Consider the following 12,989-nt stretch of genomic DNA (forward strand, 5'->3'; position numbering starts at 1 on the left):
CTATGACTATCCACAAGACCCATGACCACTTGCTCTTATCCAGGCTGGTAAATTTCCACCAAAGTTGCCTGTTTACAACATCTTATAGCTATCTGTTTCAGTGTTTTTCCACAGAGACCCAAGGCTTTGTATTAGCAGGCTGACTTAGGCCTATTGCTGATTTTAGGCCTTCAGTGTATAAACAAGGCTGCCCCTGACAGTGGGACATTTGGAATGTCCTGGTCTCTGTCACCACTGAAGTGCGGATTGACAAAGGTATAGAGAGGCAGATCTTGGGGGGAAGTCTTTCTCTGTGGAATGCTTATCTGAGGAGCAGTTGATAGTTACAACCATTTTGCTTCTTGATGATGATGATGACAAGGCCCGTCTGTCTGATCCTGTTTCTGAGGAAGCTAACATAAATGTTTATTGACAACACAGACATCAAGAAAATAAAGTTGCTGATTCATTGCCTTGCCCTGAAACCCTATGTTTCTCCCTCTGCTTCCTTCCTCTTTATACAGAAAGGCACACTCTAAGAAAGAGCACTTTGGGGGGACTCACTTGATGGAAGGTGTTGCTGGTTACCTATTATCTCCTTCATACAGATCAAGACTCCTTTAGAGGAAGGAGATCAACACCCTCTTTCCTACTGAGAACCACTCCTCCAGGGTCTCAGAGGCAAACATGCAAGTGTTGGGGCTTCTCAAGCTCGAAGTCAGTGACACCGTAGTGACTGTGACTCTGTCCGTGGCTTTCTTGGCCCTCCTGAAATGGTAAGTGTGGCCAACTGCAGGGACTGTGACACTAGAAATGTCAGCCTAGGAGCCTGTGGTGCCAGGTGGGGTGTGCGGGCGTGTGTTTTTCTTCTTGTCTAATCTAGAGGGAGTTGAGTATTAACACAGCTTCGGAATTAAAAGCAAACAGCCAGGTTAATCTTTTGCTAAAATGCATGAGATTCAAGTGTCAGGCAACGCTGGTGACTCAGTGACTGAGAACGCTACACATAATTAAGTCTGAAAGAAATGGAAAAAGAATCGAATCGGAAAGGCATCAGGGATGGCTAGAAGGGCTTCCTCTGACCCTGACACACCCGCTCTCCTTGGTTTTCGAAATCATTTCTTCATGTTGGGTTTATAGCGGATTCAGCCTCTTGGTTCACTTCAAGTTAAAGACACAGAAGCTCTTGGGCAAACAAACTTTGCTGGTGACAGAGATGCCTCCAGGTTTAAGGACAAAGTGGTACAATAAATTCCCTGCTTTCTAACCTGTAGTAGAAGGGAATGGGTGCCAAATTTGGTGCCAGGTGGCATGCCCGTGAAGCTGGGGACCCAGAAGACACCTTGAGCCTGAGCTATACTGTTGCCCTCTGTGTGCTTGTTAGTTCAACAGCAGACTTTTTTTTTAAGCTGGCCGAAGTGATGACTGTGAAGGAAAGACATCACAATGTGCTACATTCGTGTCTAGCCAGTGGGGTCCTTACATCTCCTGGAGTGACCCATGGATTCCCAAACACCTGGATTCAGGTGTCTCTGGGTTTTAAGGGGAAAGTGGAAAAAAAAAAGCAAACAATAGAGCTGGAAGAGAATTCTAATTTATGTTTCTAGTGGTAAGAAAGCCTCCTGTAGATTAATAACTAGGAAAGCGCTTTGAAAAACATCAAGCATTATGCAAATGCGAGGTGTTATTCTTCTGGAATTTGCATAGCTGAAAGTGGAATGTGCGTTTGATGTTCTCTGATGATGAAATGACTTCTTGGAAATTGGCCCTGGAGCCCAGCATTGGGCCCAGTGCTCTTTTGGTTTTTAACTGGTTTTTAATTATTTTTTTTTGAACTTTTCTGTCTCAGCATTCTGAGCTTATCTGGCATTGAAACCAGCCATGTGTGAAAACAAGGACAAAGGGTAGCCCCTTGCCCCTAACCCTAACAACTCACTTCAATGTGGGTTTAGGCTCTGTGGAATCCAAAACAAAGTATGTGGCACGCAGTAGGTGCATAATAGATGTCTACCACTATAATTGACTCCTACTAAAAGCAGAGGAAAGCACGTGTGTGGGTGGGGAGGAAAGCTCAGGGGAAGAATGCATGGGTAGTGTGTGCAAAGTCCTAGGTTTAAACCCCCACACTGAAAAAGAAAAGTCTTCAGTGGCTTGCTTTATGTGTATTCTCATTTTTTTATTACCATTCTGATTATGGGCTAGGGCTATAGCTCAGGCGATAGAGAGCTTGCTTGCATGTACAAAGCCCTGGGGTGGATCCCTGGTATCATACACACTGGATATAGTGACATTAATCTATATGTAATCCCAGAACTGGGGATGTGAAAGCAGGAAGATGAGAAGCACAAGAAAAAAGAAATGCTTATTAATATTACTTCCTCTTCATCAGCTGTGTTCTGTGATGCTCAAAGCCTTAGCCACTTGAGTCTTCCAGGTGGTCCAGCAGCATCAGTACCCCCTTGTACATATTTCTACATTCCCACTCTGTGTCTTTTTCATTTCTGAATTCTTAACTCTCAGCTCTGCGCCTGACATATAGCATGGCCTCAATAAATGTTTGATGAGCAAATGAGTGGGTCGCATACGCTACCATTGCTCTGATCCTGGAAAGGGCCCGTGTCTTGCCTGATAAGCCGCATAGCCGGGTGTTCCCGATCAGCTTTCTGCAGAGACTCACGGACACACCACCCAGCAAGGCAGCTGTGCTGTGTAATCTACTCCCAGGTCCTATTAATAACTAGGTTCAAAGACACCGAGCGAGGAGAGAGCGAGGAGAGAGGCTCAGAGCGCAGGTGGTCACTAGGCAGTAACAGTTAGCTTCCATTTGTTATCACAGAAATATTTATCGACTTGTTAATGTGTGCCAGCATGGTGGGAGGCCTGAGTATAAGGTCAGGGAAAGGGAGGTTTGGATCAAATGAGCCAGGGACTGGGAGACATGGCTGTGGTGGGGGAGGGGCGAGGAGTGAGCTCAGTGGCTACCAAGGTAAGGGCTGCTGGGGAGGAAGCATCAGTGAGTATGGCTGTGGCCATGGTACCCTGGTAAGTGTGCCCCCATCTGGTTTAATAACAGCCATGCTTGGGCTCTTCCTGTTCCTACTCCAGGCAAGACTCTAGGCAGCCATTAGAAGCATCTCCAGCTTGCCTTTGGCAGGGTTTCCCACCCTCAGGTTACATCTCCTGTGAGCGGCTATATACGTGTGGGAGGGGCTGTGTCTCTAGGGGAGGAGGCCAAAGGCCAGGAATCTGAGGTAGAGAGAGACCACCGCAGTCATCTTGGACCCGAGAGTGTTTGCAGAGAGTGATGTGTTTTACTGGACTGCCTTCCCTGGGGGGTGGCTAGCCTTTTGGTATTTGGCACGAAATGTTGTCATCTGTAAAGTTCATAATTGAGAACTATGCAATTCTGTTACAAAAGAAAAACCACACACAAAAATCTCATGTTTTGAGTTTTTCTGTTGGGCTGAATTCATAGATATCTTTGGCCATAAGTGGCCCATGGGATGCGGGTTGGATACACCTAACTGACCTCCTTTTGGAGTCGCATCAGTCCAGGGAGACTGCAACTGAGAGTCTAACTGCTGGGCAGATAAAGGCACCAGGGACCCCGGAGTTTCAGCTTGTCACCTTAAATCTGTGAGTTCTTCACGGCCTCGTGCAGGATCTCCTCTCTCGCTGTGATTCCGGAAGCCATTGAGCTCACGACACACAAGCACTGCCCGTGTCTGGCTGGATGACGTCAGTTCGAGTCCATGTTTATCAGCTCCAGATTCCCAGTTTGGCTTCAGTTTCTGCACCCACTCCATCTCCCCAGGGTCTCCCAACACCCTGTGCACGGGCAGGGTCTCCCAACACCCTGTGCACGGGTCACACCGAACCGCACAGTGCTGAGTGCCTCATGCTGCGCACAGCCTGTCTTCTTGCTTAGACCACTTCAACAATTAGCTAGTGGGGGTGTTCTTGGTGGGGTATTTCCTTTCTTCCTCCAAAGCCACTGAGAAGCCCCCTCTGCTTTTAGCAGCCTCTTCATCCCATTTCTGTTGCTCACAATGCTGGCACAAAGATGTCTAATAAATATTGGCAGAAGACCTCGAGTCTCTGCCAGTCCTTTCTCCTTTAGCCTTCTGTTTAACTTCATGGCTATGAAACCCAAACCTGTTGTCGTGAGCCTCATTTGCTTCCTGAAAGACCTCACATGCACCGTGTGCGGCAGCGTGGTGCCTGCCTTTATAATGACATCAGTTGCATTGCTTTCACTGCCCCGCTTACCTTATAGAGCAGAGACCGTAGTAATAATAAGCAAACGACTATTAAGTATCTGAGTGAGTTTGGAGGAAAGACAAAATCCATTTTAAATCCATTTTACTTAAGAGAGACTGTTGTAAGCCAGGTGTGATACTTTTTGATCATTTCCCCGAGACTGAATTGGTATGATTTTTCAATGATGTTCATTTAAATGGTCTGATTCTTGACTGAGTGGAGTCATCTGGGGCACCATGGGGTTGGAGCTGCTTCACTAGGACAGGGGATGGAGCTGGGGACACCGATTATATTAGTGGCAAGGATATGTAGCTTATGTCATGGTGACTAGCACATTGTATAAAGTGTGTGTGTGTGTGTGTGTGTACATTGGTACCATTTTATCTTGCTCTCTATCATATATATTGGGACAGGGTCTTTTATTCAGCCTGATTGACTACCAGAGCAGTTTTCTTATGTTTAGTATTAAGGATCTAAATTCAGCTCTCCATATTTTCCAAGTAAATTCTTTACCCACTAAACCATTGCCTTATCCCCATTAGGTTAAAACTCATCTTTTCCCTGGTGATATAGCTTAGTGGTAGAGGGCTTGTGTAGTACAAACAAAACCCTGCGTTTCATACCCAGCGTTGAGATGGCAGGGGTGGCGGGGAGAACATCATTTTGCAAAATTCTTACTCCAAGAAGTAAGTTGAGTTGAATATTGCTTAAGGCACCCTTAAGTACTACTAGTGTGTTTCAGCTTTCAAGCAATGCCTCAGGCCTGGCAGCTGGATTCCTGGGGTAGATAAAGATTTCTTTATCCTGTTAGAAAGAGTGTGAAGAGATAGCCCAACTATTAATAATAGGCTTCTTTCAGCGATGGGTTTAGGAGAGATTTTTTTTCTTCTTCTTTTAGTCTTTCTATAGCTTTCCTAGTTCTTAATGGAGTGTGAATACTTAGCCAAAGGGGGGGGGGATTGCTTCTTTCACCAAGTACAGGGTGACACAGGAAGCAGATGTGTACTTTAGGCAGGGAGGGGTAGAACCTGAGGTGTCACAGTTTTATGTGGGGGAATTGGGAAGGCGGCCGTGTGCTCAGTTTGGAACTCAGTACGAAGATGGAAGAGCAGCCCAAGACCTCACGCATGAAGACCGTGAGGTGGAGGGGTCTAAGGTGGAAGGCGGAAGGGCTTTGATGCCCTGTGTTTACAGCTCTGGCTCCAGGGTTCAGAGGTATGAATCAGTTCAACATTTACACAAGAATCTGAGTGGGGTAGTGTGCTGATAAACGCTTCTAAGACTAGTTTAAATTAAAACGTGTTTGAGGATTATTAGGACTTGAGATTATCGTGGAAAATCCCACCCCTATGCTCAGAAGTTTCTTAGAAGAGAGCTTGTTTTCTGTATGGGAGAATGAGTTCCAATTCTAGAGCCTTATCTACGGCCAGGACATATTTAAGATAAGCCACTGGGGTAGAATGTGAGTACCAGATAAGAAACCTGGAGCACAGCAGAGCAAGAAAGTGTTACGGTCAGCGCTCCTTACATGCATGTCTGTGTTCATGGGTTTGACCAACCTCAGATTGAAATATTAAAACAAAATAAAACAAAGACAGTGGAAACTCCAGAAAGCAAATATGACTAGGCCACGTGCAGACACTACACTGGATCCACCAGCACAAAGTGAGGCTGTGGTACTTCCTGCTGTGCCTCCCTGCCACAACAGGGCTCCTCAGCCTCGGCCCATCGTTGGACCAAGCTTTGCCTGCCTGGTGTATCATTTGCATGTGGTGGAGCTCGGCCTCTGTGGCTCGCACCTGTACTGAGCATGTGCAGACTTTGTCCTGCCTTCATTCTCTAATGGTGGAGCATAGCATCTACTTAGCCTGTCCATCCATCATATGGGCTAGTATAAGTCATCTAGAGGTGATTCAAACACACAGTAGGACGTGTACAGATTATATACAAAGCCTGGATCATTTTCTGTAAGGGACTAGAGAATTTTGTGTTTTGATGTCTGTTGGGGGTTCTTGAAAATCAGGCCAGGTGGATACGGAGGGACACTTGTGATTTCTGATACAATCAAAGGAAGGAGGAAAAGGCGTCCAGGCTCATGATGTCAGTATTCACAGATGGAAAATTGGTCACTTCCCACTGTCTTTGTTCCTAACAATATTGGAATGATAGATTTAAGGTAGGGCCCGCCCTTCTTTGAGATTCATAGAAGATCAAGGGCCCTGGAAAATTCTATAGAAAAAAAAAGCCTCTTTGACTTCATTTACTCCAGCATTCCCACATACATTTGATGGAGTAGTGCTGTGTGCGGCCATGGTGGAAGGGAAAGTCAAGCCTTTCCCCTGGAAAAGATGACTAGATGTATTTATGGGCTGGCAGAAAGTGAAGACTATTACAGAGAGAAAGATTAAAACAACCCTTTTTAGACCCCAAGGTTCCAAGGGTTGGTGTGTTGTTCTCTACAGGACAAGAAATCTATGGAGTTTAGTGGCAAAATTAGGGTCCACAATGAGCTCTGACTCCAAGCTCAACATCGGAGGAGCAGCAAGCACAATATTTGTGCAGTAAGGCGGCAGAAGTGGTACCACAAGAGCGTGTCAGTGCCCTTGCCATCCGTCAGGGACGGTACCAAAGCACTTGAGCACGGTGTAGCCAGCGGCAAAGAAAGACCCTGAGCCTTCTGGCTCCGGACTGAATGGTTTCGGTGTTGTTTGATGTGGACCCAGCTACTGCTCCTGCAAAATAAGCTAAACCCCAAACGACCCACAGATGACGATTCTTTCTTTTATTCGGGTTTCCTACTCATCCAAATTGGCAGCTCCTGGGCTTGACAGAGTGCCCTGGGACCCTGGAAACACACCCCAGAAGCAGTGGGGTCTCCTCTGGAGTTTTGTGAATGACTACCACTTCTCCCCTCCCAGGCCCAGTCCCCCAACTTTGCTTTTATTATTTTTTCTTTATTTTTAACTCTTTGTTTATGAGTGTCTTACACATGCATATCTTCATGCAGCACCCAAGGAAGCCAGTAGAGGGAGTCAAGAGTCCCTGGAACTGGAGTTACAGGAGGTTGTGAGTGGCTTGTGGGTGCTGGGGATTGAACCCCAGTCCTTTGGAAGAGCAGCTGGTGCTCTTAACAGCTGTTTCACATCTCCAGACCATAAGTCTTTTGCTGCTATTGTTGCTATTCTTAATTTGTTTGTTTTTTTTGAGACAGGGTCTCACATGTAGCCCTGACTGGCCTGGCACTTGGACTGGAACCACTCAAAAAGCAATTGCTTAAGTGTGTCCCAGGTAGATGCTGGTGGATTGCCCAGCTAAAACCTGCACCGGCGTGGAGCAGTGGTGTTGTGCATGCATGCGAGCAAGCTTACATGAGGCTATGCACTGGGAAATACTAAGCTCACAGATTCCCTTGCCTCTGTCTCCCGAGTGCTAGGATTAGCAGCATGTACTACCATGCCTGGCCTGCTTTGTTTGTTTGTTTGTTTGTTTGTTTGTTTGTTTGTTTTTTGAGACAGGGTCTCATATGTGTAGTCAAGGATGATCTCAAACTTCTGATTTTCCTGCCTCTGGCTTCTAAGTGCTGCCATGACAACCATGTACCACTATGCCTGACTTTACAGGGTCTTGGGGATGGGCCTGATATGGGGAAGAACAGAGTGGGCAGTGGAGAGGACCGAGAATATTACAGGTAGGGCAGGATCCCAGCAAGGGCCCATCAGAGGAATAAGCGTCAGTGGAAAGCACGTTAGGAGTGTGCATAGTGGACAGTTTAGGAACACGTTTTGAAGGCCATGGATAATTCCTGGTGCCTCGGAACGCGTGGAGATGGATGGGCGCTGCTCTCTCTGATTTTTTGCATCTGTGCCCGGGTACTTCAGCTTAATAAGGTACTGATGAGTGTGGAGATAAAAATGAAATCTGCTTGAGAACTAGATCCTTCCTTCAGGACTATTTCCACAGAATATTATGGGCCATTTGTTTTGTTTTCTCTTTTCAATAGTCATGCACGGTGACTCTGTCCTTCTTTTCACTTTATTGATTTTCCAGAACGGGAGTACGAGGTGTGACTGTAAAGCAACGTGACTGATTATTTTAGCATACGCACCAGAATGTATACAGCCAGATGCATTTTATGACCTTCAGAGGCGTTTCCCTGATAGGCTGAGCCCTCTCTGCAGATCTGCCACTATCAGAAACCGTGTCCTTAGGACTCTGCTTCGGGGAGGCGAGAGGTATCTAGGTGTGGGCTCTGGGAAGCCCTTCGGCAAAGTCTCATTGTTGAGATTGGATTGGTCCTTAAAAATAGCTCCCAATTTGGCAAATAGGTAATTAAACTGGCTAATAGTATTTGCAATCCAAATAAAAGGTGATTATAAATAATAAAGCTTCCGGGCATTATTTGCTCATGGAGGCAAATGAACCAGTAATAGAAGACCGAATTCCAGTGGACAGCCAAAGTCACTGAGCGGACGAGGTTTGATTTTGGTTTTGTTTAGAAAACTATGGCAATAATCTCATTGTTTGTGGTTCTCTTTCTCTCTCTCTTCCTCTCTCTCTCTCTTTCTCTTTCTCTCTCTATCCCTCTCCCTCTCCCTGCCCCTGCCCCTCCCTCTCCCTTTCCCTCTCTCTCCCTCCTTCCCTGTGAATGTGTGTGTGTTTGTGTGTGTGTGTGCAAAAGACCAACATCAGGCATCTTCCTCAATAGCTTCTTTACTTTCATTTTAAGATATTACGTGTCTGTATCTGGGTGGTAATGGCAGATGCCTTTGGAGGCTAGAAGAGGACATTGAATTCCCTGGAGCTGGAGTTATAGACAGCTGTGAGACTCTAGATGTGGGTGCTAGGAACTGAACTGGAGGTCCTCTAGAAAAGCAGTACATGCTTTTTCACTTTTAGCCATTTCTCCAGCCCCTGTGTTACTACATCATCATCGTCATTTTGACATAGACTCTTGCTGAGTGAACCTGGAGCTCACCAATTGGGTAGGCTGGCTAGCCAACAAGCACCAGGATCCTCCTGCTTCTGCTTCCTCCCAGTACTGGGATTACAGGTGCATGCCGGCACGTTTGGCTTTTTACATGGATGCTGGGAATCTGAATTCAGGCTTCGTGTGACTGAGACAATCCGCCATCCCTGCTCTCCTTCTCTGGGAAGGAATCCCGGGTCTTTGGTAGCATCTAGTCCTGAAGCAGGGGTACCAGTTGATCTTATGTAGTATGACCAAATAACTTACACAAACATTTAAAGGGGGAGAGGTTTATTTTGGTCCATGACTCCTCCATCATGGTGGCCATAGAGGCACCTCACCCATGGTGTAGGAGATTATAGCATTGATACTTCACTTCTTGGTGGATCTGTAAGCTGGGGTCAGGCCGGAATCTGGAGTGGCTATCACCTCCAATGCTCACCCACTTCTGTTTATTAGGCCATAGTTCCAAAGGGTCCATGCATGTTCAAAACATTCCCTCCACCGAGGACCAAGTATTCAAACACACTAGCTGTGGGAGCCATTTGGCATCAAAAGCATAATAGGCAGAAATGAACCAAGAACCTTGCTGCTTACATCAACAAAGCAGAGTGTCAGCTTTATGTCTGTGTCTCACTCAGCTACTCGGGCATCTGTTTGATGTTTCTTTGCTTAGGAAGAAGTGACTTTCCCAGAAACAGAGCTACTAAGTCCCTTCCCCTATCCCCAGATACCCCAAGAACAAATAGACTATCCTTTGCCATTTAAAGTAAGCACTTATCTTTGGAGATCCTAGGAGCCTTGTAGGGACTTGTTCCTCATGTCAGGGATAACTTGCAGGGAAAGTGTCTTTGGGGAGCTAAGAGACAAAGGGCAGATGCCCATGCTGTTGTTGGGGTGAGGAGGACTGTGGAGCCAGGGTTCCTCTGGAGCCCTTGGCATTTTTGGATTGTCACCAACCTAAGCAGAGTCCAGTTCCGGGCCATACTGCTGGGCTATCCATCCCCACACAAAATGTGCTTCTGAAGTTTCATTTCCATGGACAGTTAGTTCCTGAACAAAGACCCAGAAGGAGGCTAATCCCCTATTTTTTTTTTTCAAAATGGGAAAATGGTGTCAGAGGTGACCAAAAAGCCAAGCCAACCTTCTAGAAATAGCAGCTTCTCCTCCACCAACAGCCTACCTCCTGAGCATTGTACAAAGACACCCAGGAGAAAGAGGCAGAGAGAGCCAGCACCTCTCCACACTGCATCCACAACAGCCTCCACATTCTGATCAGAGAATACCCTGAAGTCTCCTGTTTCCTCTCCAGTCTGTCACACAGCACCCTCCTCTCCCACAAGCCCTGCTGCCAGAACGCCTTCCCTGGTTGTTTCATTACATCCTGCCCATCCTTCAAAAGCTGGCTTAGTGTTCTCCTTCCATAAAGGACTCTTCAACTAGTCCCCAGTGAGCCTTGTCTTTCTGCCCTGTGCTCTCTAGATGCTACAACATCGATTTGTTGTGTATACTCATCCTGTCTTCCTGACCTGACCGTGTCCTGAGGGCAGCATCTGAGTTAAGGCCACCAGTACCTCATAGCTGCTCAGTAAATGTCAGTCACCATTGTGACGCCACACTAACTGAGACAGTGCCCTTGCTTCATGGGATACCGTCACACCTATGGTCGAGTGTGCACGAGTGCACTTGTATATGCAGGGGAGGGTGGGGCAGGTTTCTCTCCCAGGTGCCCACTAAAGCCGTTGTTATTTTCAGCACCTGGCAGACTGCTTTGCTTATGTCTTTTACTTGAAAGAGTAAATAAATTCTCTGTTCCTTCAAGCGCTGAATGCCAAAGATTTCCTGGACTGTACACTGGTCTGCCTCAAGGACCTGCTGTGGGTAGCAGTCCCACGAGTTTAGGGAGATAGAATATTAGAAACGAGAGAACGAGAGTAGGAAAGATGGGCTGGAGGGGTGCAGATGGAGTCAGTTAGTGGTGGAGGTGGTGGTTGTGCAGAGCACCCTGGTCCCCTGGGAGGAGAGAAGAGGCATCTAAGTACCCAGAGAGAAGTATCGAAGGGCAGGCATGGCTCTTCATTGTCCTACTGATTACCAGCCCCAGCTGTTTAAAGCAATAGCATCGAAACGCTTCACCAGCATCCACTGTTGATATGACTGTCCCCACAGGTCCAGTGCTCTGTTGTCCCGACCACAATGTGTATTTATGTAGAGACTGATTGATCTTTCCCATTGTAATTATTCAGATTCAAGCCAATTGGAAGCTCTGCCAAGGAGCAGAGCTGATCAATGAGAGAGCCAGCATCAGTGGGCCAAGTTATCATTCGGCTCCCGAGCAAAAAAAGACTTGACATTTTAGCTAACCTGCACCCTCGTATTGTCAATAAATGCACAATTTACATTAGGCTCCCTGAGATGTGGAAAATACCTCACATACCATCCCCCCACCTCCACAAATCAATAAGCAGTGGGCCACAGGCTGCAAAGCACTGAGAGGGAAGTATAATCAGTTATACCTCTTAGCCCTCTCTGAGGGGGTGTGTGTGTGCGCGTGCACACATACGAGCACACACACACACACTGGGCACTGTAGCAGCCACTTTCCCTGGACGACGGAGGTCGAGGATGGAAAGTTCTCAGGAAAAGTGTTGTGCTCTGGGAAGCAGCCAGACCTTTCATTTAGGGACCAACAATCTCCTGCAGAGTGATGTTGGGCAGGTCACACATCCTTTCTCATTTCCCTGTGGGTTAGAGAAGGTTCAATAGCTTCTCTGTACACCCACACTTCCTACCTAGCCAGCCACTCGATCTCTGGGACTCTGTCTTGTACCCTGTCCCTGTCCCTGTCTCTGACCCCTCCAGCCAAATAGTCATCAATCCGGCCAGGCTACATTCCTAGGTGGCTCTGAACCCGTCTCTTCTTCTCTATCTGCTCTCCTACAGCTGAGGACTTCCTAAAGCATCTAAGTCTGGGGGAGCCCCCTACTCTGCTTGCCCTGTCTCCAGTTCCTCAAATCCACTCTGCACCTGCAGTCAGGTGACCCCACAAGCAGTTATCTATACCTCAATGTGAAAAAAAACCTTCCCAGGGCTATCTTCTCTCAGCTCAACTTTCCCTGGCTCCTGCGGGCTCCTGGGGACCTGTCCTTGCTGGGGCATCTCCAGACACTCCTCAGCTGTTCTCACTCTTGCTCTCAGATACTCTATGCACCATGGCTTGCTGCCCATTTCCCTTCCTTTGGGGGGAAGTTCACTACTTCCCTCCATGGACAGCTTCATCATTTGCGTTCCAGGCTCTTGTCTCCTCGAATGTTATCACCTCTCTCCCTGATTACCCAGCAGCTTCCCCATCTGAAGGTTGATCCCCAAGGCCAGGGGCAGGCATTACTTGCTATATCGGAATACTCAGTATTGGGGCCAAGCACTTAGTATACTTCTATTGTGTAGAAGGAATCTGATCTGGTTGACTGCGTTGAATGAAAAGAAACAACTTATAGGACTTTGTGGGGACATAAATGAACACCCAGCGCATGGTCACTGTTCCGTGACTCTCTGTCATCCTAAAGAATAACACTCAGTCTGGCTGTGCACAACTGGCACCAGCCACCACCCCCATTTGATGAGATTTCTTCTGAATTTTAAGAGATTTTTTTCCCATTGTAATTCAGGCTACATTATGGTGTGGATTGAAGTTCATCTCTGTTCTACATACTAGAGAAGTGAGGCACCATCAGGGCAAAGTGGGCAGTTGAGCCCATTTAAGAGGCTGGTACACTCTCAAATG

The 12,989-nt window shown here is 47.0% G+C and overlaps 1 protein-coding gene across 1 annotated transcript in view; it reads left to right on the forward strand.

The window, feature by feature from the left end:
- Positions 1-507: 507 nt before the first annotated feature.
- Positions 508-12,989, forward strand: part of Tbxas1 (thromboxane A synthase 1) — a 164,891-nt gene continuing 152,409 nt past the window's right edge. Inside the window, exon 1 of the mRNA XM_028768455.1 lies at positions 508-755. Coding sequence (XP_028624288.1) covers positions 667-755 — 89 coding nt within the window. The 5' untranslated portion in view covers positions 508-666. The remainder of the gene's footprint in view (positions 756-12,989) is intronic.

Source organism: Grammomys surdaster, unplaced genomic scaffold (genome assembly GCF_004785775.1).
Source record: "Grammomys surdaster isolate TR1022 unplaced genomic scaffold, NIH_TR_1.0 186, whole genome shotgun sequence".
In the NCBI taxonomy this organism is placed as follows: domain Eukaryota; kingdom Metazoa; phylum Chordata; class Mammalia; order Rodentia; family Muridae; genus Grammomys; species Grammomys surdaster.